General features: G+C 55.9%; 1 protein-coding gene and 1 pseudogene across 4 annotated transcripts in view; one reads left to right on the plus strand and one right to left on the minus strand.

The window, feature by feature from the left end:
* The window catches only part of ZBTB16 (zinc finger and BTB domain containing 16), a 55,317-nt gene extending 33,878 nt beyond the window's left edge, over window positions 1-21,439 (minus strand). For 2 of the 3 annotated variants that reach the window (XM_079326746.1, XM_079326748.1), the window contains exons 1-2: window positions 21,307-21,434; window positions 19,505-20,845 (exon numbers count right to left, since the gene is read on the minus strand). In XM_079326746.1, the coding sequence (XP_079182872.1) occupies window positions 19,505-20,772 (1,268 nt within the window). In that variant the 5' untranslated portion in view covers window positions 20,773-20,845; window positions 21,307-21,434. Of the gene's footprint in view, window positions 1-19,504; window positions 20,846-21,306 lie in introns of all 3 variants that reach the window. The other variant, XM_079326747.1, reaches the window with a different exon arrangement.
* Window positions 1-27,318, plus strand: part of LOC306812285 (putative claudin-24 pseudogene) — a 153,226-nt pseudogene that overhangs the window by 71,056 nt on the left and 54,852 nt on the right. The window lies entirely within an intron of this gene.

A 27,318-nucleotide genomic window follows, 5' to 3' on the forward strand; every position in this document is an offset into this window, starting at 1 on the left:
GGGCACGGGGAAGGGGGAAGGGAGCTGAGACCTTCCTTTCGCTTTAATAAATTAAGAAGAAGGAAAAAAAAAAAAACCAACCAAAAAATCTGCCCTCAAACCTCCACTGCTGCTAAAAATAAACAAACAAATAAATAAATCTTACAGGAGCTGGAAATAAAGATTTTACTATTTCTGAATGGTTTAATATAAAAAACCCCAAACAACAAACCAGGGGGAGGGGACAGCTATCAATAGAGAGCACTGAAATTCCCTGCCTGTACAATATTTATACTTACCATGAGCTAATTTATGAGTTCAAACCAGATGCTGCGGAGTGACATCATTTCACATGATGCCAACATTCCCCTTTGAAAAAAGCCAACGAAAGGATCCTGCTGTCCTGCCTTACCTGACAAGAACCAGGCCACAAACACCAAACATACAATTCAAAGCTTTTTTTAGAGCCTGCCCACAATAAATGTGAACAAATGCTGCCAAAGGGCAGCGACTCTCAAAATTCACTGCTGGCCCAGGCCAAGCACGTGTGGCAGCATCTCCCATCCCAGCATCTGACTGGGATGAGGCTTCCAGCTCCATGGGATGGGAAATTACAAACTGCCCACAGCAAAAGGGCAGCATACAGATTTTTTTTTTTTATGCATTCCAAGACCCTGGTTTCAGATATGTGTTCAATACTCATTATTGAATGGAATTCCCCAGGAGATAGCTTTATCCATGAGAACATTCCCTTTGTGTGTCCCAGACCCCCAAGCTAGAGGGTCCATGGGCTTGCACGAGGTGGAAAAGCACAGAATGGGAAACCATCAGCTGCATCCAAGGGGTGCAGCAGGCAGTGGGAAGATTCCCCTGTCCATCACAGCAGGACCACGGGGGCACAGATGCTGCCCCAGGTCCAGAGCTGGGTGGATCTGCAGCTTTCAAAAGGGATTCAGAACGCAGCCACAGCACAATTTACTGAAACTCCACTGGGTGAGGGTACGGCGTGTCAGCAGCCTCTGGCAGCCCAGGGAGCAGCCCTGCATCCCTGCTGCACGCTGGAGACTGGCAGGGACGGTTGCAGGAGTCAGGGTGACGGCGGGGCCGGGCGAGCAGCGAGGGGTTAACGCGTGGCGACGCGCGCGGCCCCGCTCGCAATAACCGCCTCCAAAACCATCATCCCCATCCTCGGGCATCTGGTGACAGTGACGTGCTGAGGCTGCCAGAGCAGCGTGCTGGCAGCCTGGCCCCGCGCTGGGCGGGTGGCACGGGTGACACGGGCAGGGGAGCTGCTCCTGCCCAGCCCTCCCAGAGCTCCAGGAGCGGCAAAGTGACCTTCGCGCCGAGTGCATCTGCCGCAGCAGCGCCGTGATTATGCAGATGTTTTCATTCCTAATTCAGAAATAATAAGCGGTTCACGGATTCCAAGTTTAAAAATATATTCATCATCTGGTTTCCGTAGCAGCACGTGTGCCATTGGAGCACCAGCGAAGTGCTGGCCTCGGCCACTCCTTCCTGCCGACCTTCAGCACGGATGAGACACCTGGCTGAGCACCTGGGCCAGAGGGACATGGGCCTGTCCATGGCAGGGGGCTGGAGCTGGGTGAGCTTTAGGGGCCCTGCCAACCCAGACCAATCTGGGATTCTGACACAGGGAAAGAATTCAGCATGATGCATCAGATGCTTTCCAGAGACAACAGTCCTGGGATGGTCCAGCCAGCATCATCCTGCTGCTCCCCAGGGAAGGGGGAGCCTGTAGCTCCTGAAGCCCCAGGGAAAGGCAAAAGTTCCCAGGGAGCCAAAAGTAGGAAGGCAGGGGAATGTGGATATGCTATTGGAGTGCTGGTGCAAAGAGAAATTTATATGAAGGGGGGAGAAGTTTAGGGTACGGGTAATTTTGTTTTAATTTCCATTTTCTTTGATGACCTGACCATAGGGCTAAGGTAGGACATGCATCAGGAACAGAGCTGCCACAGGGATGAGCTAGGACGGGCCCAGGAGCCACTTCCCTGCCCTGAGCTCCTCTTAGGGAGTAGGAACAGCCCCCAGGTGCCAGATGGAATCAATCCACAGCTTGGCTGCTCTGTTCCATGAAGGAGCCGTGCTTCCCACCCCTCGCCTCCCTATGGAGATACTGAAGATGCTGGTGTCCCCTCCCTGGTGCATCCCTGGTTCCTGCCCTGGATCTCCTGCCTGGGAAGTGCAGCCAGGAATGGGCACAAACCACAGAGAAAAGCTGCCACTCCCATGAGCAGCCTAGATCCTGAGGAGTTTTATAAGGTAATCAAATATGCAAGAGATTCAACAAACTAATTTCAAGCACACACCTGGGGTCCTCTGATAATGTCGGTTGTGCCTATCCAGCGCAAGGATTAAAATTTCATAGAGTCATGATTTCATCAGTCGCTAAACTACAAAGGATTAATTAACAGCCAGGGAAGAGCTCATGGCTTGGAAATACAGTCTTAAGGAAAATATCTATCTTGGCTCTCCAGATGTCAGCACACAAACGAATAAACCTTTGATGAAAACACTTTCTTATTATTAGCAACTCCAAAATATTGTGTTTTTGTAACTAGAATTAAGGATACCCAATTCCAACCTGCATCTGCCTGGATCTGTACATTGTCATGTGCCTTTCTGGAGGGCTGCTTTGGGCTCCTGGGATGTGACTGTCTGGCACACATTGGGTTTTATGCCCATATTTTGGGGATGGGAAGAGACACCTCCCTTGAAGAGGGGATGGGAGAACCCCAAGCATGCAGGAGCTGTGGGTCTTGCCTTGGTGCACACTGCCTTCCCTGTGCTCACTGGCTTCCAGAGAGTCTCCTGAGGTATTCCTCATGCTGGCTGGGTTTCAGAAGTTTGGGAAGCAGAGCAGGCGAGGGGCTCAGCACGGGCAGTGCGAGCAGGGAGCGGCAGCGCATCCCCCTCCCCCAGAAGATGAATTGGGGAGCTGCCAGCGAGGGACAGGAGCAGCAGCCCTGCTGCTGTACAGGGGCAGTGGAAGTGTCTTTGATTAATGAAACTGTAACGCTGGGCTGTTACACAGCCCTTCTCCTCTGGGAGAGATGCCCTCGGACAGGATGGAGGTACACATGGATTTCCCAGACGCTTCTCCCAGTTGCAGACTGGTCTCCACCAGCACCACTGCCTTTGCCCAGGTCTGTGCCACCTCCCCAGGAGCTCCCAGTGAGGACAAAGAACTAATTATTTCCAAATACAAGTTGGTAAGTAAACATTATGGACCTTGTCAAGACAGCAAATTAACGTATCTGCACTGCACCAGGCTTTGGGGGAGCCCTAAGTGCCCAGGGAGAGGAGAGGAGGTGGCAGCAAGGGAAGCACCTTGGCAGCTCAGGGACTGGGGCCACTGCTGCCCATCCAAATGCAAAATCCCCCTCTGAAAACAGATGTTCTTGGGAGAGACTGTGGAAATGGGAAATGTCAAAGGAACCATCAGCACTGCACTGCATTGCATCCACTGTGTCTGAGCTGGTTGTGCTCCCAAAATCACACAAACATCTGTGAGCAGGGACTGAGCAGCTGCTGGCTGGAACCACACTGGAACCACACTGGAACCATGCTGGAACCACACTGGAACCACGCTGGAACTACACTGGAACCACACTGGAACCACGCTGGAATCACACTGGAACCACACTAGAACCACACTAGAACCACGCTGGAATCACACTGGAACCACGCTGGAACCACTCTGGAGGCACATGGGACCACTGGAGGCTGTCTCCCCATGGCAGAGCTGATGCTGCTGCTGCTGCAGGGCCCTGCACAGCACTGCCAACATTCCCTGCAGTTTCACCCTCCTGCCCCGGCTCCAGTGCCGCTGCACCGACAGGAAGACACTGCCTCAGCTCTCCATAATTAGCTCTGCTCAGTGTACAACATGTTTTGCTGAAAAATAAATAAATACCTTGCTGGCGAGCCAAGCTCAGAGCGGGACGCCAGCACTGACAACACGCTCCACTCCCCCTGGCCCCGGCCAAAAGAACGCGGTGTCCCGGAGCCTCCTGGCACCGTGGGACCTCCCCAAGGAGGCTTGCTCACCACTAATTCATTTATGAGCAGCCTCACCCCCCTCCCCAACGTGCACAACAGGTTCCATGCAAATTCGGGAGCTTTTAAATTATACCGTTAATGAAAGCAAATAAAGGCAGTTAAAAGGCAATTTGCTCAATTGGTGTTAATATTTAAGCACAGCATGTGCAAAAACGAGATCACAGAATTTGGTTTTTCCATGAGAAAACTTTTGGTCCTGACTTTCCTGAGGAAAGGATGGATCACACCAGTGAATGCTGTGCCTGGATCAGGTCTGGAGCCCCCTTGGCAGCAGCCAGCCAGTCTGTTTGTTAAGGAAATGCCCCGTGTGCCCCAGCAGCTCCACAGTCTCCGTGACACTGGCAATTCCTCCTGTGTCAAGGGGTGCAACTACCACCCCCTTTGCACACTGCAAACCTTTCCTGAGGTCAAAAACACCGGGACAGGGGGAGCCCTGAGCAACCCTGTGCCTGTGGGACTTGAAGCACATGTGGCAACTGGGGCACGGGCAGGCAGAGGAGTCACAGGTGTCACTCCCAGCACCACAGTCCCGGTGCACCCCAGCTCAGCACGTCATTGTCACCACACGTAAAACCTCAACATGCTGGGAAGGTGGTGGCCGCTGTGGCAGCCCACAGCAAGGACAAAGCAGCATCCAGCACGAGCTGCCCTGCGATACCTGAGGCACAGCAGCCCTGCCAGGCACACCCTGGTCACTGCTTCCCGCACCCAGAGCGTGATGCTGCTGCTCTAACGGCAATGAATTCTCAAATAAAACTGGAAACAGTGACCTGGCACCAAATTATCACAAAAAAGCAGCTGATGATGTCTCCCAGTGCAGCCCCACTCCTAGCAATGCTCTGGCTCAGGGGTTACGATGCTCTCGCATAAATTCCCTTTCAAAACAGGAGCTGCCAGTGAATGAGACCTCGATTTCTAATGGTTGGAAATATTTTGTACACTCTGCTGCTCCCTCTGTACCCCTTTGTCGGGGCTGAGGGCTGACGGCTAAAGCGGGTACCAAAAGACCATCTGTAGCTCCCGTCTTTACAGAGAAGTTTAAATAGGGGGATGAATGAGCACAGGAATTAATGAATGATAAAGCCGTATGGTCCCAGTCAGCCTCCTACGCCGGGATGTGGCATTCAAACCCTCCCAGCCTTCTGCCACAAAGAGAGGTTTCTAAGCTACAAAAAAAAAGGGGGGGGGGGGGGAAGGGGGGGGGGGGCATGCAAGTTTTTAACAACAAATGCAGTGACTTGTCTGCAGGTTCCCAGCCCATTTCCCTGCGCCAGGCTGGGGGAAAGGCACGTGGGAGGAAAATCTGGGGGTTCCCCAGAGCCACCTGCAGCTGCCCCCATGGTGAGGGAAGTGAAAGGAGTCGGGTCTGGGGCTCATCCATGCTCTGGGTGGGGGCTGCAGAGAGGGCACCCTGGGGTCTCACACCAGCAAGGGGGGCAGATTTTGGATAAACTGCCTGGAGTGACCATGCTGCATCCACCTGTTCAGCCTTTGCAGCATCCTCCCACCTTATCCATTTGAGACAACTTAAAGATGGCAAAAACTAAGGAAACCTGGAAAGGCTGAAGGGTGTTTTGGGTGAGGGATCAAAGTGAGGGTGTGCATAGAAGCGCATCCATTAAAAACAGCTCTACCAAATAAAAAGAAAAAAAAGGTAGAAAAGATAAACCCAAACCTTAAAGAACAGAAATGAAGCCTGCTTGCCAGTGCCTGAGAAAAGATGTTCCAGCTCATGGTGACACCCAGGAAAAGACAAGGACATGGAGGGAATCACTGCCATTGCTTATGGAGGGCTCCTGACAGCCCAGGCACACTGACAAGGCAAACCCAGGATCAAACACCCCAAACCAGCTCAAATCCTGTTCAAGCATTGGGGTCTGCTGGGAGGGAATGTCTGCCTCCAAAACAGCCCAGAAGAGGCAGAGGGGGTGTGGTGCAGTACTGGAACACTACTTGTGTTTTAAAAGCTGTCATGTGTAAAGCATTAGTGGTTTTGAAAATGCATTCTCAAGTTAATTAAATGGACAATCTTTTGTACATAAAAAGTGAAAGCACGCAATCAAGAGGGAGGGAAGAGGACGTGTCTGTTTGGAGCAGGGGCTGCCTCTCCTTGCCCATTCTCCTGATCCAATACCCCAAGGGAGGCACTGTCCTGGTGTGCCAGCCCAGTGCCAGGGAGGCTGCTTGCTCTGCACTGAGGCACTCAGCATCCCAAACCTGGGCACTGCACTGAGCCATCCCAAGAGTCCGTTTTCCCACAGGAAGCACACATGCTCCACCCAGGGATTTGCTCTGTCCAGGGACGTTTTACTGGCTGATGGTGGTGTGAGCACTCGTGGCACTTATCTCTGCTGAAGTAAAACGCCGACCTTCAGTTTTAGGCAAGAGGCAATGTTCACCATCGATTGGATCCACCATAAGCTGTTGATAATTACTATTATCTCAGAGTAAATCTTGCGAGAGGTCAACAGTTTTATAAAAAACTTGCAAGCTGTATCTTTTACCTTCCAACTTCATATCTGGGTCAAAAGGTCAATTACTGCAGCTTGCTGAGTTGGGATTTTAGAAAAAAATGCCTGCTCCCACCCCAAAGGCTCCCTGGTGCATGGAGGACGTGAGCACCCAGCCTTCCACAGACAAAGCACCCAAACTGCTGGGCTGAGGAGTCCAGGGAAGAGTTTTGTCAAGTGAGGGCCGTCCCGTTCGTGAGCTGAGCTGGGGTGGCTGCTCACAGGCGGAGGGGCTGGGGCACGTCCCGAGCTCTGGACACAGCCCCGGGGCTGTGTGTCACCCGTGGCTCGTGGCACAGCGCTCTGGGATGCCAAACCCCACCCAGGGCGCCGTGTGTGGGCAGCTGCCTCCCTGCCCCAGAGCACAGGATGGGTGATTAACTCCTGGGCTCCGCTCCCACACCCACCCACGGAGGAGGCACAGGGAAGCAGAGCACAAACCTTGGGGCAGCTGGGAGAACCCCAAAAGTGGAGGAAGCTGTGACCCACACTCTGATCCCACCTGCACCACCAAAGATCTCACTGCTGTTATCCCACCCCCCGACAGGATGCTGCAGTATCAGCAGGGCGTCTCTCACTTGGGGAGCAAAATCCTGCTCTGGCGGTGCTGCAGCCGCTCCCGAGCGCGCAGCCGGGCCCGCGGAGCATTGCTCAACTGCTCGGCAGGCAGGTGTCATAAACAAGCAGGCACATGGCAAACATATCGATTTCCCGGGGTTATCGCGCAGCAACCGGCGCTCAGTTACCAGGCTACTTTAATATGTAATTTACTGCAGGAGGGAGAGCGGGGCCGGGCTGCAGCCTTGTGCGGGATGCACGGGGAGGTGGAAGGTGTGAGCGGGGAGCTACAGTGTCTCCTGCCTACAGCCATCCTTAGTATTTTCTAACTATTAAAAAACCCCAACCCCTCGCTGCTGCCATGGAGTGTTTACACAGATGCCATTAATCTTCTTCGGCAAGTGTTTACACTATGAAAATATAGTCTTGGCTGCCCAGGCGCTCCATCTCCTTCATTTAAATTCAGATGCTTAATTTCTGTCAAAACAGAGCCCACCAAAATTACCTCCATCCACTTCTGGTGCTCAACTTGTCTCAACATCTGAGAACTGTCTGTCAGAGTGGGGAGGGACCCCGGGAGGGAGCCTGGAAAAGGGGCAGAGAGGTGGCATCTCAAAGGCTCCTCCTCTCCAGCCTAGATGTCAAAGCCAAGACCAAAGCCCAGCCAGACATTATGATCCCACCCTGCATCCAGTCACCCACTGGCAGTGGGGATTCCTGCCCTGACCCAGCACCTTCCCCCACCTGGGAGGTGTTTGCCAGCAAGGTGTCTCCCCAGCCCACCAGCAGGGTGGGGAAGGAACAGTCCTGTCTCCCTCCTGGCCCTGTCCTGCATCCCAAGATATTTTGCAGATGTGACCCTCAGGGGAATCCTGGGATCCATGAGAGGTTGCTGTTTTCAGGGCATGATATTTTAAAAATCCTTCTTGTATAGTGCCTCTCAGTAGAACTTTTGGAATTTACAAGATAAATACTGGTAATTTGATTCTTATCTTCTTCAAATCCAATTCTAAGGCAATTCTGTGTAAAGGACACTAATTATAGCCCAAGGGGAAAGAAAAGGTAACCCATCAGCGAGAACACACTGGAAACGTTTAAAGGGGGAACGTTTAAAGGGGTACAGGGCACTGGAAAGTTAAACAGATTTCAAATCGGCTCTTGCAGGAACAATAATATGTTGGGTGAAAATGATGCTAGCATCACTCCTGCTCCCCAGCTGGAAGTGTTGGCAGGTGGGACTGATCCAGGTTGTTCTGCACATCCTTTGGGACTGCCTGGGCACTCAGAGCTGGGCTGGGACAGGCAGCAGTGCAGGCACAGCCCCATCCCTGTGCACAGACAGTCATGATGCTTTTCACCCTCATTTCCCTGGCAGTATTTACTAAGGAAAAGGCAGAGTTCATACACACAGGGGAATGTGACCAGCAACAGATACTGAAAGTGACAAAACTACCACATGTTAGTACAAATATTATGGATTTTCCAACAAACATGGAAACATCCCTGAACATGGAATATTCTGGCTACAAAACGTGGAGTTCCCACGTGATCCAACCACCATGGTTCTCTGTTCACTGCAGAAGAGCACCCTGAAGAGGAGGAGGAGGAGGAGGATGGTGGGGAGAGCGTATCGACCACACAGCACAGCCCAAATGTTACAGCTCTTATAAAATAATAAAACCCCAACGTGGGGATGCAGAGCCAGGATGAGGCAGAAGATAATGCAGGAAGAATCAAAGGGCTCTGGCAATCCAAATGGAGTCTTGTTTAATGAGTGCTGTTGTTCAGAGGGGTTCACATCCATCGTCAGCAGCCCCTGAAGACAGCACAGCCAGTCCCTTTGACACGGTGACACTTGCAGCTAACTCATGTCTGACCTGGCCAGCCAGGGCAGCTGCTGTGCGAGAGGTGACCAGAGGTAATTGAAAATACAGAAGGGCTGCCTCAGCAGCAGCCCTGGGTGCAACAGGTGACACGGTGGCACCTGGAGGAGACAGTCAGAGCCCGCGGTAAATCAGCTCTGGCACCTTGGTGCCCGTGGCTGCACTCAGCAGGTGGAGGGGAGGGGGGGTCCTCACCTGTTCCTTGGCACATGGATGGCTGGTGGAGCTCCCCTGCACAGCCACAGTGCCAGTGGGCAGAGAGCTGCTCCCATCCAGCCAGAGCAGGATGTGGCACAGCTCGGTGGTGGCCGAGCCCTTGGTGCCCCACCACGTGGCAACAGCACCACAGGGTCAGGCAAAAAGCATCCTGAGTGCCCTCCTCAGGAGATGCCCATCTCTGTGACCCTCACTCAGCCCCACAGCACCATGGGCCCCTCTCCTGCCACCTTCCTCCCATCTCCTGGCCAGAGCTGGACAGGTCTGTCTGCCAGGGCAAGGTCCAGTGTAGGCTCTTGTCCCAGCAATGCCTGCATCCCCAGCACTCAACCCACAAGAGACCCCCTGCCACACATCCCACCCTGCTAGATAATGCACTGGGCAGTGCTCACTGCCGCAAAGGAAGGATGATAAACACTTCTGCACTGCTTGAAGTTACATTTGGTTCAAGGCTGAGGGAAGAGCTGCCTCCAGCTAAAGGGTCAGAGAAGGCAGAAATCAATACAAGTGCTTGCCTCTGCATCCCGAGACCTCAGTGCCTCTCCCCAGATCTGTGGGCAGGGCTGGGCTGGGGGAATCCCACAGGCAGGTCTGGGGGCATCCCCTGGCAGCCCCAGTGCCCCACTGCTCTCGGGTACTGCTGACTCAGCACCCTGCAGGCTGGAGCTGCCAGTGGCCCAGTTCCCACCACAACACCTGTTTCCTACAGCCCTGCCCTACATGGCACCTTCCCCACAGCCCAGGAAATGCAAACCCCAACATTTCCCCAAAAACCCCAACCAAATGCTGTCCTTCAGGCAGGGTGATGATGAACTGGAAGGCCGGGGGAGGCATAGCAAAATCAGGAGAGCATTTCCCCACCCCTCACCCAAGGAGAAGACAGGAACCTGGGAAGCAAAACCAATTGCTTTTCACCTTTTTTCAACTGGGAAAGTTTTCATCCAAGATAAAATGTTCATAAAATGATCTTCTGACAGGGAAGCAGGTTTTCTGCCAGTTCCCACCGAGGAAAGCCATGTGCAGGGGAAGGCAAGGGCAGTGTAGGCAGAGCTGCCCAAAGAGGCTTCAGGTGTGCCAGGCACCCCTGGCCACTGCTCTTACTCACAGGAGTGCCCTCCCCGTGCTCGGCCCTTGGGATGTTTTCTGCGAACGGGGGAAGGAAGAAGGAGAGGAAATCACCTGGTTCCTGGTAAAAGCAGGAGGGGGAGGGCAGATGGGGAGTTTGGGCGTTTCGCAGAAGGGGCCCCGCTGTGTGGGCTGGGGGCTCCGCGCTGTGCCAGCCCGGGCAGACAGGAGCCAGGCCGGTGCCAGGGCACGGGGCACGGCGTGGCAGGGCCAGAGAGGCGTTTGTGGGCTCAGCACAGCGCTGCTGCCTTCCCTCCCACACCGAGGGCTGGTGTGCTGAGCAGCGGCTGTGACCGCAGCGTGTGCCCCGCTCCGATAACATCCGCACAGCCCAGCCCAGACTCGCACTGCCTGGGAGCCGTTGGCAGGGAGTGTGCACCAGCATCCCCTGAGCACCCCCTCTGTGCACCAGCATCCCCTCTGTGCACCCCCTCTGTGCACCAGCATCCCCTCTGTGCACCCCTCTGTGCACCCAGCACCCCCTGAGCATCCCTATGTGCACCAGCATCCCCTCTATACACCCCCTCTGTGCACCAGCATCCCCTCTGTGCACCCCTCTGTGCACCAGCATCCCCCTCTGTGCACCCCTCTGTACACTCAGCATCCCCCTGAGCACCCCTCTGTGCACCAGAATCCCCCTGAGCACCCCTCTGTGCACCCCTCTGTGCACTCAGCATCCCCCTGAGCACCCCTCTGTGCACCCCTCTGTACACCCAGCACCCCCTCTGTACATCCCCCTGTGCACCCCCCCATCAGGAGCCCTGCTTTGCTACAATCTGCACATCCTATTCCAGACCTGTGACAACAGAATGGCAACAATGGGACAGACCTTCATGCTCAGCCCATTCCAACCCTCCACCATGGGCAGGGACCTGTGCCAGGGCCTCAGCACCCTCACAGGTAAAGGTGATTCCTGAGTTCACAGCCATCTCTGTTCCTGCATGGAAGCAAAGCCCTGATAAACCACTGGAACAGCCAAAGACAAGCAGTGAGATCTGGAAGGCAATGAGCTGTCCCAAAAGCCTTGTGCTGCCATGCACAGGCACTTTAAAGAAGGTTGGCTGGGTTTTGGTTAAATTTTTAAAAAACACAGCCTGTGCTGTGGTGAAACTGGATTTCTTGGAGTCATAGCCATCCTGGGTTTACTCTGTGCATGCCAAAATTAGTACAACCTGTCTCTAAATACCATAATAAAAAACACGTAGTAAGCGCTTTGCCTTTATTTATGTCAGTGGTGGTTTCAAGCAGGATGAATCATGCTTCCTCCTTAGCACTCCTTTCTAATATGATTTACTATAAATACTGCATGGAGATGAGAATGAGGGAAGGTGACCAAGGGCAAAGCATGTGGAGTCCAGCACCACTGCTCAGTGGAAAAAACATAAAAGCACTTTCAGTAGTTACAATTGAGCGGCAAACCACATGTGGGCTGTAACTGGTGCAGTACCTGGGGTGGAAATCATACAGTCACAGAATATCCTGAACCAAAAGGATCACCAACATCCAACTACTGGCACTGCACAGGACAGCTCCAAAAATCCCACCATGTGCCTGAGAGCACTGTCCAAACGCTCCTTGAACTCTGTCAGGGTTTGGGAATCACAAAGGGAAGGAGCATTGAGACCAGCCATTCCCCCACTAACACACGTCCCTCTATGTGTCTGTGGAACGCTGGAGATGGAGATGGCCCGGTGCTTGGGGCTGTGGGTTTTTTGAGTTTCTCTGTTTTTATTCTCAGTTGACATCTCCCTTCTTTACAGCTTAGCAAGGTGAGACAGGAAGCCCCTTCCTCCCAGTGAGCTGCAGAGGGATGAAGGTGTGTTTTCCCAAGCAGGGCTGCATGCGCAGCGCCAGGCTGGCACGCGGAGCCGAGCAGGGTTTTCAGGGCTGATCCACGACAACCAGCCCATGTCCCACGTTGGCACCGGCTGATCCACGATCACCAGCCCCTCTCCTGCTCTGGCACCAGCTGATCCACAACAACCAGCCCCTCTCCTGCTCTGGCACCGGCTGATCCACGATCACCAGCCCCTCTCCCGCGCTGGCACAGGCTGATCCACGATCACCAGCCCCTCTGCCGTGCTGGCACAGGCTGATCCACAATAACCAGCCCCTCTCCTGCTCTGGCACAGGCTGATCCACGATCACCAGCCCCTCTCCTGCACTGGCACAGGCTGATCCACGATCACCAGCCCCTCTCCTGCACTGGCACAGGCTGATCCACGATCACCAGCCCCTCTGCTGCGCTGGCACAGGCTGATCCACGATCACCAGCCCCTCTGCCGTGCTGGCACAGGCTGATCCACAATAACCAGCCCCTCTCCTGCTCTGGCACAGGCTGATCCACGATCACCAGCCCCTCTCCTGCACTGGCACAGGCTGATCCACGATCACCAGCCCCTCTGCCGCGCTGGCACAGGCTGATCCACAATAACCAGCCCCTCTCCTGCTCTGGCACAGGCTGATCCACGATCACCAGCCCCTCTCCTGCACTGGCACAGGCTGATCCACGATCACCAGCCCCTCTCCTGCTCTGGCTCCGTGGCTCCATGGCCGCTCAGCTGGTTCATGGCAGGGGTGGCTCTCGCCCGCTCCGCGCCTCGCGGGGCTCGTGCCTGGTGGAGGAGCCTTCCCTCAATCGCACACCGTGCTAAACAACGCGCCAATAAAACAGCAACGAGACAACAGGGCCGATGGAAACCTGAACCAGCGCAGCAGGGCGCGGATCCAGCCATAATCTACTTAAAATCAGTTAAGAACACTACAGCAAAAATGATCCGGGCGGGCCTGGCCCCCGGCCAGTGCCCGAGCCTGGGCCACAAAGGCTCGCTCCCACAACCCCCATTTCAGGGCACTGCTCCCTCCTCCAGATGCAGTGACCTCTTGCCAAAAAGAGGAATCCACCTCTTTGTGAATGACGTGCTCCAACAGCATTTGTGCTCTCCCAAAGGTACCTGCTGCTCTGCTGTCAGCACAGAACTTACCAGAGCACTGCCAACACAAACCAGAGAGTTCAAAACCAAAACCAAGAGGTTCAGGCATGCCTCAGCCTGGATAAAGATTATCCAGAACAGACACACAGGTGATGCACCTGAACTCCCTGCAGCAGGTCTGAGTAATTGGGCTTGAGCCTGGGAACAAAAGTAGATGTCATGACTGCACTGGAAACTCATCAGCAAATGAAAAAGTGCTTGGACACACACAGACTCTCCTGCTACGTCTGCCCTTATTCCAAAGGATGCAGGAACCTTTCCCCCTTGCTCATATGATATTCTATCTGAAATTCCCTTTGTGCCACTCCCCCTGTTTCAGTTGGTACCTGTCACACCACCAAACTCTGCCAGGGCCAGGGTGCACACCAAGCTCTGTCCAGGTCACTGGCTGCAGAGTGGGATGCAGATTCCTTCCAGCAAAGGAGGGAGCAATCCCTGCAAAGGACTGATCCCACCATAAAGTGCTGAGCCAGGCTGGAGAGAAGAACCCCTCACCGGCAGAGTGACACAAGCCAGGACTGCTGGGTGAGGAGGAATGAATGGAATAGGCTAATTTACACAGGAAGTGAGCACTTACCAGACCCTTCATCCCAACACACAAAACCCTCTGCCATATCTGGAAGCAATTACACCCAGTTAACATGATCTGCCTGCCACTAAAATTAACTGCAAACAGAAATATTTTTCACTTTTGCAACAGGAGATGCCATGGCCCCGTGTTTGGCTGCCGGGAAATATTTAGTAATTACTCATTTAAAGCCTCTCTTGAAGCTGTCAAGGGGGGTCGGGGGGGAATAAAAAAAAAATCTTGCTAATTGCAGGCAAAAAGGAAAATGCAGATCGTTTTACTCTATCCAAGGAAAACAGATTTACAGACTGGTGTAACTAAAGAGCCAACATCCCACAGAAGGAGGAAGGCTGCAGGAATGCCCTGTGACCAACAGCCTGGGGTGCTCTGCACCACTCCCGTGCTCCACAGGGAAAGGCAGAAAGGGTGGACAGTCCCCCCGAGCCAGCACAGGCTCTCTGAGGGGCCTCTGTACAGCTGTAAAGGCATTTTAACCAACACCACTGTGGGAGGTGTAACGAGGACCGAGGATGATCTGCAAATTTCATTGAGCTGCTGCAGCAACTGCCAGCTCTGGGCAAAAGCCACTCAAGTGTCCTCAGCGTGGCAGGTTTCATGCATTGGAGTCCCAGCCCTGCAGCCAATGGGTCCCAGTTCCTGGGAACTGAGTGGTGCTGGGGAAGGGGCTGCACACCAGGCTGAGAGCACACAACAACCCCACCACACCCCTGGATGTCCCTTGCAAGGTGTCAGAAGCATCATGGCCAGAAGAAACCTGGGGTTTCACTGGACAAGGGAAACAAACAAACAAGCAAACAAAAAATACACAGAAATAGATGTTTTCTGATGGGAACCTCAGCGCTTCGCTTTCAAACGCAGTGCTAAACTAAACTGATGCAGAATGATGGATGGAATAACCTAGAAGCCAAAGGGGGCTTTTCTCCCTCCACACTTGGAGCTGAGTATGGAAATGGTTAAGTCACCCACTGAATAAATCAAAAGTTCAAGGCTGCAACACACCACGTCGTATTCCCCCTGTGCCCATGACAAGAACCAGAGAGCCCCGAAATCCCAAGCATCCTGCGCGGGGTCTCGGCCGGCGCTCACAGGTTACACGCTCGGGGTCAGCGCTGTGGACCTTAGCTGCAACATTCATTTCCTGAGCAGGGCACGTCCCCCTGCCCATAAAGCTAATAAGAGCTTCCTCGCCCGGCTGCCCTGCGCCGCGGCCCGGAGCCGGCAACGCTGGTTTCCATTAGCCCCTTATGATGCCAGGTGCCGCTAATAAGGGCCATCAGCAAGAAACAAGAGCTGCCAGGTCATCCTCCAACTCTGGAAGTAATCATGGGCAAAGTTTGGGGGGCTGCTGCCCCGGCTTTTTCTTCCCTCCCCCACTTGCTTTCCATTTTTCCTCCTTTTTTCTAAAGTTTAAAATGCAGCGGAACACAAATTGACGAATGCTTAAAATAAAATAAAAAACAACTACTGTATTCGGCTACTGAAATTAACACTAATAACATCTCACAAAGCACTAGGGATCCGATTTATCACGTTTATTGCTTTAATGGTACACTGCATCTGTTTCTCACTGTGACATGACGAGCAGTGCCAACGTGCCTAATGGCATTAGCAGAACAACGCTCAGCTAATCCAGGTGGAGAGAGGGGAGGTGAGGCTGCCAGAGGAAGAGCCAAAGGCTGGATCCCCATGGGAAGCTGCAGTTTTCCCAAGCAGGAACATTTCGACTGGTGGGAGCATCGATGCCTGGCCCTGAAGACTGGTGGTCTCAGTAGCAGACAGGCAGATCCAGTGCTTTTCTGTCCTTCAGTGTGAAAAGAGGGCACAAATCTGCAGTTTGGGGTACACTGGCTGGCCAGTAGCCACTGGGGCAGAGACAGCCTCCTTACCCCTGTCCTTAAACTCTCCACTGGTGCACACTCATCTTTACCTGACAGCTCAGCCACGGAACCTCCAAATGCAGAAGAGACCTGAGAGTTGGCATGGAAGCTTTCCCCAAGGTACATCTCCCCATGTGACAGTGAGGACAAGCACCTTCCACCCAAAATCACCCCACAAGGAGCATTCACCCCTCAAAGGCCTCCACCAGCCTCGTGACACCATCACCATGAAAGCTCTTTTGCTTTCCAGAGCAGCATCTGCACCTCGCTCAGCACAGGCGCTGCCAGCAGCCCCATCGCCGTGGCAGGTGAATTCCCAGGCAGCACTGCCTTGGGATCCTCCACCGTGCCATAAATGTGGGATCACATCCCCACTGGCAGCCTTCCCAGCTGCTATTACTTAATAAAAGACAGGGTTTAATTTTTTTAAAGTTTTAAGGTATTCAACCTCAATGACAAATTATGCCAGGCTCAGTTGGCAGCTCGGCACAGCTCTTGCCTTGCAGCTTGGAGGTTTTCCTTGACAAAACAGCCCCCAAAAGGGCCACTGAACTATGGCTTTTTTGTCTGCAATTAGAAGTGACGATCAATACTAACATTAGATTAAGTTTGAACTTTGCTGAACCCAGAAGGAAATCTTTTATAAAAAAAATTAAAGACTCGACGACTCAATCTACACTCAATTAGTCAAAATCATAAGCTGGGTAAGCGAGAAAAGAAATGGATCATGCAGCAGCCACGAGTTCAGGGACCTGAAAACCCCGATCAGAGGCAGCACCAAGGCTTGTGGCCAACTGGCCCCCCAAAGGTCACAGCTCAGTGCTCCTGGGTATGATACGGCACAGACAATGCTGCCACGAGGCCGAGGAGCCGTGTCACCACGCTGGCCAGGGCAGATGACTGTCCCTTGGGCACTGTCTGTCACCAGGGCCAGTGGCCCCCTGTGCTCGCTGAGGCCAGGCCAACCCTCTGCTCTCCTTTTTCCTGCACGTGCTTCCCATACCAATGAACAACACTCAGAAGGCTCCAAGACTATAAACATATATGTTTACACTTCTATAGGCATGTGTGTGTGTAAACAAACAGCCCTGCCATATGCATGGGCTGCCTGTGCTCTGCAAACAGGCTCGGCACGCACTGGCTCACCGAGCTCCCTGCAGAACGAGCAGCGCTGAGCTGGGAGCCTTGGGGCTCTGGCACCTGCTGGGGTGAAGCCAAACACCCCATGGGACAGTGAGGAACCCCAGCCCTGCCCCTGCCCCGGCCCCCAGCTCACCACAGCTGGGAACGCTCTGATCGGGCATCTCCGCCTCGCATCGGGGTCGGAAAGCAAAACCACAGCAGCAGCGCACGGCAGAAAGAGGTCAGCCAAAGTCAGCCGGTGACACCGTGGTGCCCCTGGCACATCCTGCCCCCCTCCAGCCGCTCGGGAGGCAGTGCCCAGACCCCAGAGCAGGGTGCAGCTGCCCAGGCCCCCTCACCAGGCAGTGGAGTGGAGAGGAGCCCGCAGCCAGCGCGGTGCAGCTGCCACCAGAGCTGCTCCGGCAGAGCTGCAGATCCCAACCCGGCACAGATGCTGTTTAACAGCTCCATGAATACAATAGGATCCCACAAATCCTCCCCAAATGGTAATTCTCACAACGTATTAGAAAGCAAACACTATAAAAAAGCCACATGAGACCCTGTCTACACACAAACCGCCTGGGATTTAGACTTTGGGGGCCGCGGAGTGAGTTCATTGGACTGTTACCCAATGCCTTTCAACATGGACGGTCTTGCAGATCAGTTTAAACACGGCTCAAAGGATTTGGCTAACCCTGCAAACTTTGCCAGTGCCAGGTAATCGTTCTGAAAGAAGAACAGGCAAACAGAGTTTGGTGCTGGGTTCAGGAACTGCGTTTAAGGCTCCGCTGGCAGGGGCCAGCGCTGAGCTCCGTGCTCCAGGCAGAGCCGAGCCCCGCGGAGCGCGGCGTGCGCCCAGCCCCACGATAAGGATCACAAATAAGTGAGAAATATGCTCCGGCTGCAGCCGCGGCTGTCAGAACAAACCGAGCCCAGCAAGGGCTGTGGAAGAGGGGCTGGCTGGGCAGCTGGGCCAGGCTCCCTCACCCCGAGCACGAGGGGAAGGGTCTGACCGCAGCCCTCCCTCCGTCCCTCCGGACAGACGCACGGCTGAGCCTCCGGACAGCCCCAGCATCGCCCTCCGCTGCGGCCACAGCAATTACTGCTCCGGGCTTGGAGGGCTAAAGGGAGAGCCTTGAGACCGTGGCAGGCAGGCACGTTAAAATTCTCCCTGAGCCCTCACTGCAGCTCTCCCGGTGACGTTCGGTCTGCATCACCGCACGGCCGAGGCGGCTTCGGGGACGCAACCAACGCCAGCCCCAGCTCTGCCGCTTGCCAGCGGGGGAAACAAAGCCGAAAGCGGCAGTGCACCCGCACGGGGCCGAGCACCCTCCGGGGGGAAGGCTGCTCCCCGCAGGGCCATGCGGCAGAGCGAGGGGCGCAGGGCTGAGCATCCCGGAGCGCCCGGAGCGTTCCCGGGCTGAGCGGGCGGGGAGCCGCGGCTCCGGCACCGGCACCGGCACAGCCACCCCCGCTCCGGGCACACCGGCAGCACCGACTGCCCCGCCAGAGGCGCGTGCCGGCACGGACACCGGCCCCGGAACGCCCCGTGTGCCGCACGACTAATTAACCTGTTGATTCATTAAAAATCTGACAGGGTGCGCAGCCACGGCAGGCTGGGAGAAGCCACGGCACCATGCCGGCGATGTCTTGCCTAGGCAGGACGCTGCTGTCCTGTGGCGTGGCTGCAGCCACGCCGAAGCACGTTCAGAGCCATGGGATTTGACTGGCGACGCCGATTTTGGTGTGGTGATTAACGTGGCTCCCTTCCCCAGCTAAATCAGGGAACAAGCCCTGGTCCCTGAACCACGAGCAGGACGCAGCTAACAGCGGAGCACAACTCACGTGTCAGTCACCACCAGCACCCACAGCAAGACCCCAGGGTGCGGGGCTGGGAGAGGGCACACAGATCCCGAACCTCGAGCAGGGGAGCGCCCAAAGCCGCATCTGCAGCCACTGGAGGTTCAGCCCTTCGCCTTCCCCGCAGGGACAGACCCGCGGCTCTGCGGCAGCCCGAGCCCCTCTGCACTCGCCCCGGCGTCACCCAGCCTGACCCCCGCACCACAAAGTAAAAATGTTTCATAAACCGGGACGCTGGGCAGCACAGAACCCCCCCAGGCTGGCAAGTCACTACGTATTGCCAGCACTGTCCGTGCACCCCAGCACTGGCACAGGAGGGACCAGCACCCAGCACAGAGGGGGTGAGTGCTGCCGGCCACCACTGCATCCCTCCACACGCACATCCCTAAACTCAAAGGGCAGCAGCTGAGAGCTGCTTGGTTGATGTCAGCCAGGGAAACCGGTGGGGTTTATGCTCACAGGAAGCACCGACGGTTCCAGCTCATCCGGGCTGTCCCTAGCCAGCACTCACTGGAAGGAACCTTCTGGCACAGTTGCCAGACGTGGGGGAGCTGCAAGAGCCATCCCTCTGAGAATGCTACTCCACAAACTGGTTTTGGGGCTCGTGAGGGAAACTTTGCACCAGCACGTACTACACTCAGCCAGAAACCGAAGCCCTCTGGCGAGATCCTGGCTGCCCCAAGCAGCAGCCAAGCACGGCCTCGGCACTCACCTGTGCTGCTCGAGGGTCTCGTTGTCCGGCAGCTCTGCCCCACACACGCTGCACTGCTCACCCAGGGCTCTGCTCTCTGTCTTCATGCCGGCTGCCAGCTCCCCCAGCTTGCTGAACAGCTCCCGCTGGATGAAGCCCTGGGGCAGCAGCCCGCCATAGGCGCTGAAGTCCATGGAGACAGCCAGGGCCGGCTGCACGTGCAGGGCGGCCGCAGCACTGGGCGGCACGCCGAGCACCGGCTCAGTCTTGTGGTTCGGCAGCAGCGAGTAGATGCCCAAGGGCTTCTCTCCCGGGGCAGCAGCCGATGGCTCCGGCCCCAGCGGCAGCCCCTGGCCCGGCTCGGGGGGCGGCTCGGCCCCCTCCTCACGGCTGTAGTGCAGTTCACGGGCACTGGTGATGACACTGCTGCGGGTCGGGGTGCCGGGTCCCTCCTTGCCCTTCTCGTCAGGCTTCTCCCCGCTGGAGGCACCGGGCTCGGCTGTCCGGGGGCTGTCATGGCTGGAGGCCTCATCCACGTGCATTGCTTCGGTTTTGACTTCGGTGAGGCCAGAGGGGCGGCGGGTGGTGGCAGAGCGTGCGTCCTCGGGGGCACCGGGTGGCAGGGAGCCCTGCAGCAGTGACTGCCCGATGGTCATCAAGCTGTCCACCGCCGCCTTGGTGGGGCTCATGGAAGAGAGGGAGCAGTAGGAAGCGGAGGCAGAGGGGCTCTGCTCCACCGTGGCTGCCAGCAGACTCTGGCTGGCCATGCCAGCATAGCCACCCTCCTCGCCAGCGGGCTTGGAGATGAAGAGGCCCTTGATGTACCTCGACTTCTTCTCGTCCTCCTCCTCAGTAGTGGCGGCAGCACCTCCATCAGCCATGGTGACCTCGGTGTCATTGTCCTCAGAGGCCTGTATAGTCTCCAGGATCTTCAGGCACTGCTCTTCCAGGTACTCAATTTCCAGGATCTCGGCAGCATAGAGCAGGTCATCCAGGTCCTCGACCTTGGCTTGCAGAGTGGCAGTGTAGGCGTACTCCAGGATCTGCTGGAACGTCTTTGGCGAGAGGAAGTCCAGGGTGTAGTGCTGGCTGTTGCGGTGGAAGAGGATCTCGAACATCTTGCTGGTGCAGGCCAGCACGGTCCGGTGCGCGTGGAACTCCTGGCTGTCCACCATGATGACCACGTCGCACAGCGTCCCCGCCAGGCGCATCTGGTTGGCTTTGTGCAGCAGCCCCGTGGGGTGGCAGGGGTTCTGCAGCTGGATCAGCCCCATCTTAGTCAGATCCATGGCGCGCCCCAGGCTCACACATCAGGGTGTCTCGCGCCGCTCAAATCTGGGACCAGCTTTGTGTGCCGACTATCTGCGAAAACAAAAGGCGGAGGGGGAGAGTAGCAGAGTGGAGCGGGAAAGGGGGAGCGGGGAGAGAAGAGACGAAAGAGAGCGAAAAGGGTAAAAAAAAGAGAAAAAAGGAGGGGGACAGAGAAAAGCCGAGGGGAAAAAGGAGAAGGGAGCAGGGAGTAGAAGGGAGTGGGGAGAAGAAGGGTGCAGGGAGGAGAGGGAAGTTAGCCCGCAGCCGAGCAGCGACTCGCCCAAAAGTTTCCGCGCTGCTCGGCGGATCCGCGGCTGCCGGAGCCGCGTCCCCGCTACCGCCGGCCGGGGAAGGCAAGGGAGAGCAGGGAGAGGAAGGTGCGCATCCCCGCCGCCGCCCGGCTCCGGCCCCGGCCGCCCCGTCCCGCCGGCAGCGCGGCCCCATCAGGTGCGCGGCGCCCCCGGGGCGGGGGGCGCGGGGTCCCGGTGCCGCCTCCCCCCGCCCGCACTCACGGCGGCCGGCGGCTGCTCCGGCAGTTCGCACTGCCCGCTCTCATCGCCGCCGCCGCCGCTCGCCGCGCCGCGCAGCAAATCACGGCGGCGCCGGCCCACGGGCCGCCCCGCGCCCGCGTCAGGCCGCCCCCACCCACCCAACCCGACCCAACCCATCCCACCCCACCCACCCACCCACCGCCCCCCGCCCCCCGCCCGCGCCCCCCGCCCGCGCCCGTTGAGTGCGGGCGCCCCCGCCCGGCCCCGCCCGCGCGGCCCCGCACCTTGCGGGAGCGCAGCGGCGGCGGCGGCGGCGGCTGGACAGCGCTGCCGACAACAAACATGGAGGAGCCGCAGGCGGCGGCGGGGAGCCCGGCACCCGGAAGCCCGGCGGTACCGGCGAGCGGCACCGGGCCCGCGGCGAGCGGGGCTGCTCGCCCCGACGGGCTGCGCCCACCGCCCCGACGGCTGCGCCAGCGCCGCGCCAGACAAAGCCGCCCCCCGCGCCGCGCCTGGGCGGACCCCCGGCCCCGGGGGTGGAGACGCAAAAACCAGCCCCAGAGCCCAGTTTGGGGTCCGGTGGCGGATTGCCAACGGGAGCCGCGGTGTTTCTGACGTGCTGTGACACCGAGCACGTTGTCGCCCCGACGAAGCTGTGTTTTCTTCCCCCCCCCCCGCGATAAAATAGTGACGCCGTGACGGCAGCACTCGTGTGTGGGGATGTGATGGGTGCCCGCACCCCAGGGCGGGCCGGGGAGCTCTGCAGCTTTGGGAAGGGAGCGAAACACACGAGGAGACGCCAGTGAAGCCGACAGCAGCAGCAGGAGCAGCGAGCCACGCTCCGAGGAGCGCTGCGGGCGCTCAGCATGTGCCTCAGCTCCTTGGCTCTGCGCGCCCAGAGACCCGTGTAATCCTCGGGATCCTCGGGGCAGGGTGGCAGCCCCACAGCTCTCCCTTCTTCCTCCCTCCCTGCCGCACCCGTGGCACTGCACAGCCAGCGCAGGGCCCGGAGCCTTCAGCTAAAACAACAAACACGGACGGCATTAGTACAAAGATACCCTTGGGGTAACGCCGCGCAAATGTAATCTAAGGAGAACGTTATGGGGAAGTGTGTTTATAATTATAATGGGATTTAATGTACTTTGGGACCAGATGATAGCAGTCATTTAACGAGAAGAGCCTAATAGCGGAGGCCTGGCGACGCGCGGCAGCGCTGCGCGGGTGATTAGGCGCGTGCCAGAACGCCGCGCTCGCCCCGCTAGAGTTAAGGCTAAGGCATCAGCTCACTCCTATTTTTTCAGGGGTTATAACTCTGCTGCTGTAATTGGCAGAGAGCAGGGACGCACCGCACAGGCAGCCAGCGTGCCTGCAGGATGGGGCTTTTAATTGTCTTAAACTGCTTGAGTTCCTCCCTCTTCCAGGCTTTAAAATCCAAACAGCTGAGAGGCGGAAATAGTGAGACACTGTGATTTCAGGTGTTTGTTTACCCTTCTCTAACTTTTAAAAGGCTTGATTTCAGGGCTGAAATTTTGCAGGCAGTTAGGGGTATGTTTTTAGTGTAGCTCACATGAAATTAAGCTGCGTGAGTCCCATTAGCAATAATGGAAATCCCACGGCTAAATTCCCAGGCAGCATCCTGAAAATTAACCCCCCAGTCCTTCCTGTCAACTGGTGCGTTGCACTTTTTGTTGCTCCTCTAATACATATAGTAAAAGCTACTGAATTGTTTAAGACATCAACTTCCCACGGCTGCCATTTGCCAAAGGCAGCGGCCAGCTTGGTGACCCTGAGCAGGGACACCCCACACACCCTGGCAGTGGGGCTGCCCAGCACCTGCAGCCCACGGGTGAGGCCCACAGAGGTGCTTGGAAAGCTCCAGCCATGGCCCTCAGGGTCGTTTCCCCGTGTCCTGGCATGGGAGTCAATCCCTCGTCACTCCTCCCCGGTACCTTCCACTTCCCTCCCATCTCTCCCCATCAGTTTCCAATTTATTTACTTTTCTGATCTTAATCCCCACCTTGTAGTGTAACGTGTTTATTAGAAAGGCACCAGCAGCTAAATGAAGCCAAGCTGGGCTCCGTGTTAAGTAGCAGTCACGCCCAAGTGCCTCTCCATGTGCCATTACTCCCAGTGATTGAGGCAATTTCTTCCTCTGCCACGAGTTTCACTTGTAAATCTCTCAAGCAGATACGGTGCAATGATGTGCTGCCTCGTGCGATTATTATTAACCTCCAGCATTAAACCCCTGAGTCGGTGGTTCCTCAGGAAGGGCTTTCTGTGTCAGGACCAGGTGGAGCATGGACATCCTTCCCAGGAAAATCAGGGATCCATTCTGATCCACTTGTAACCCTCATCCTGATCAGTTTCTCGACAGGGAAACAAATGTTTACTTTCCCAGTGTAAATAACCTGGACAGCAGCACCAGGCCTGTGGGAAGACAAGGGCTGGGCAAAGCAGCAGCCTGTATTTCGAGGGATGATGGCAAGGGCAGCCTTGGGATGCTTCTCCCAGAGGCAGCTAGTGCGTGGAGAGGAGAGTAAAACTGAGCAGCCTCCACATTTACAGGAAGAAAGGAAATTCCTTGTTCAGGATGCTTAGTCCACAAAAGACATCCTGGAAGACAACTTCAGCCAGAAGCCCCAGCATCACCTACCCTGTGTGAATGGAAAGGGAAAAGGAGCAGCTTCTCTCCATCATGCCCGAAACAACAATGCAGACAAATGCCTTTTCCCATCACGCACACTCCTCCAGCACTGTTAAACATAATCTCCCCATTCCACCCAGAGAGGCATGCAAGGACACAGCTCCAACTGCTCCAGCTTGCTAGGCCCTGACTTCAGCTGTGCCACCCCAGCTCTGCCCCCTGGACCTGTTCTCCCTGCTCCTGCAGAGAACCAGCTCCTGACAAGGTTTTCCTAGGTCTATCTGTGTTTTGCTTTTCATGTCTTTGGAGTTTTCCAGTATAGAGTTTTCCAGTATTGCTGGTGCAGAGCTGACTGATGAAACACTGGAGCACCGTGACTTTCAAAACTGATTTTTGATCTCACCCCAGACCCCGAGGAAGGTTCCCAGCTCCTGATCCCTGTGTGCAGGCTCCCAGGAGCAGGATTTCTCCAGGCACATTTGCTTTGCTGGGAGCTGGGGCAGAGCGCGCTGCTCTGCTTTGGCGAGCGGCAAGCTGACAGCTTATGAAAAGATGATTAAACATGTTAGACTTTATTTAAAAAAAAAAAAAAAAAAAGCCTAAATGCACAAAGCTGTTTGCAAGGGGGAGGGCGGAAGCCCCGGGAAAGCTGCTCAGTGTGCAGCCACGGTGCATTAAGCCTCCTCTGAACCCCCCGATTAGCAGCAGGCTCCGTCCGAGCGTGCGGACACCGGAGCCGTGTGCCTGGTGGCAGCCTGGGGGAGTGGGGGACCAGGAACAGGCCCCTCATTGTGCCCCTGCTCTGCACTAGGGGAACCTGAGAGTCACGCCGAGGACGCAGCTGGATCGGGGGCAGTGGCGTGGGGTGGTGGGATATGGGTTATCCACACTGCAGCCGATCCCAAAGCAAGTTACTGCTGGAGCCTGGAGCTGCACAGGAGCTGCTGCTGGCGTGGGGAAGGAGAGCACGGCCTGATGGTGGGGACAGAGCTGACTGGACACGTGTGGGCTGTCCACTGCAGAAACCCTTGACGTGCCCACCTGCCTGCCCTGCTGGTGTGGGTGCCCCACACATGCCCACCTGCCTGCCCTGCTGGTGTGGGTGCCCCACACATGCCCACCTGCCTGCCCTGCTGGTGTGGGTGCCCCACGCATGCCCACCTGCCTGCCCTGCTGGTGTGGGTGCCCCACACATGCCCACCTGCCTGTCCTGCTGGTGTAGGGTGCCCCACGCATGCCCACCTGCCTGCCCTGCTGGTGTAGGGTGCCCCACACATGCCCACCTGCCTGCCCTGCTGGTGTGGGTGCCCCTGGCCAGGCTGGGCACGGAACAGGGGCACGCAGCCACCATGGTGTCACCGCCACGTGAGCGAGCAGCCAGCGTGCCACTGCTGCAGGAGGCTGCTGCACACCAGGGTCTGGGCACGGCAATCCCTGCTCTTACCAGCACTGCCCCAAGCTCCAGCAGGATGGAATCAGGGCCATCCCACGGGAGGATGGACCAGGATCCCTCTGGGGATCCCTCTGGGAGTGCTGGGGCGCGGGCTGTGACGCACAGACACAAGCGCCAGGAGAAACGCACGGCTCGAGGGTTTGCAGCAGCTTTGTCCCTCCATCCTCCCCCTCCCCGTGCCAGGTTATGGATGCTGCAGCCCTAAGACAATGAGGCTAATTAGTGGCTTAGGGCCCTGAGCCTGCCAGGCTGGAGGATGAGCCCAGCGTGACTCAGGAGAGCGGCCTTCCCACATTCCTCCCTAAATCCCCACACAAAGGGGAATTTAGCCACAGTGACTCAGCGAAGGAGCACAAACTTTACTGCCGGGCTTCGTGTTTATGTACTCCCCCCAGCAAGACGCTGCTGGCCCTGTAATTAAATAAAAATGTCTCCCTCTAGCAGGCTGTGACCCAACCACCAGTACAGGACCTATTTTTACTGTTACCCTTCATGTGTATTCGAGAGTGCTCAAGCCAGAGGTAGCAACTTTTGAAACCCTAGTAAGTGCAAGGGGTTGGCCTTGTTCAATTTACTGTGTAATTATTTTTCCTCCTTTTCTCTTCTCTTCTCTTAACCCGACATACTTGACATCTTGCATGGGACAAGGAAGGAGATGTGCTGAGGCATTAAATGTCAGCCCAGACTTTATGGTGCTGTGGAGGCTGCTTGTGTGTTTGGTAAAGTTCATCTCAGAAAAAAGTCCTTTAAATAGAGCAGAATCTACACCAGGACCTCAGCAAAGCACTTCTGAGGGCTTGTTCTGCCTCCCAAAACAGAGGATACTCTGCTGAGGGATTGTGTTCCAGTTTCATCCTGCTTTTCCTGTCTCCCTTTGGCTTTGACTCTCCTCAGGATGAATACAGCACCGGGGAAGATGTTCTGGTGTCCAGACACCATTCCTGCTCGTTGGTGCCCTCAGGAGTGGGGCTGCACCTCCTCCCAGGGCTGTTCCTTCCCCAGGAGGATCACACACTAGTTCAGACACTAGTGAGAATTCCAGGTGAGTTAAATGCTCATTGCATGCTTTTCTGAGCACAAGATCAACAATTAAAACTCCCTTTCTTTAACAGGATTGTTTCCAAGAGCCCCTGAATGGCTTTAGAGCTCAAAACCAAAAAGTCATCCAGCACACAAGCAACGTCCTCGGTCCCACTGGAAGCAGCCAGTTTCTGTGCCCTCATGATGCCCCAGTTCATTTACTGGAGGGAGCAATCCACACCCTGAATGCCAGTCCATCAGTGAAACCCTCCAGCCCCATTCCATCCCTCCTCTCCAGCAGCAATCCATGTCCCCTTTCCAGCTGCACAGTGCTGTGCTCTCCCTTTCAGGGGAGAGGATATTTATATGTATTTATGTGCTCTGTGTGTGCACAGAGAACACGTTACTGCTGCTGACAGGGCAAACAAAAGCCCACACTCATGGAAGAGTTTCCCCCCTCCTTTTCCTGCTCTTAACATATCTCTGCATTAAATATTCACATAAAATGCCTTCACAGCTGGGGAAACTTCTGCCAAAGGGGCTCCTCCTCCTTCCCTTTCTTGCACCAGGACAAAAAGATCGAGTGGCTGCATCACACATGGCACAGACCTCATTTCTGAGATGCTCGAGCTGCATAATGATGGTATTTTAGGTTCAGATTAAATTCCTGTTCATCTCTTCCATCATTCCTAACAGCCCTCTAAACTGTACAACTCCTGAATGTACAAGAGAGGCAGAACGAAGACTGAGGCTAAATGTTTTGGTCTAGGTTCAAGGTTAGATATTAACTGACTTTATTTTCTTAATAATTGCCAGAAGATACAATAAAGCCCTGGTATCTTATCTGGTCACAGATTCCTCAGTGACCAAATCAGATAACATTGGTGCAGCAAGGCAGCTCACAATCTGCCCTTTC

This window comes from Erithacus rubecula (assembly GCF_903797595.1).
Source record: "Erithacus rubecula genome assembly, chromosome: 25".
Lineage (NCBI taxonomy): Eukaryota > Metazoa > Chordata > Aves > Passeriformes > Muscicapidae > Erithacus > Erithacus rubecula.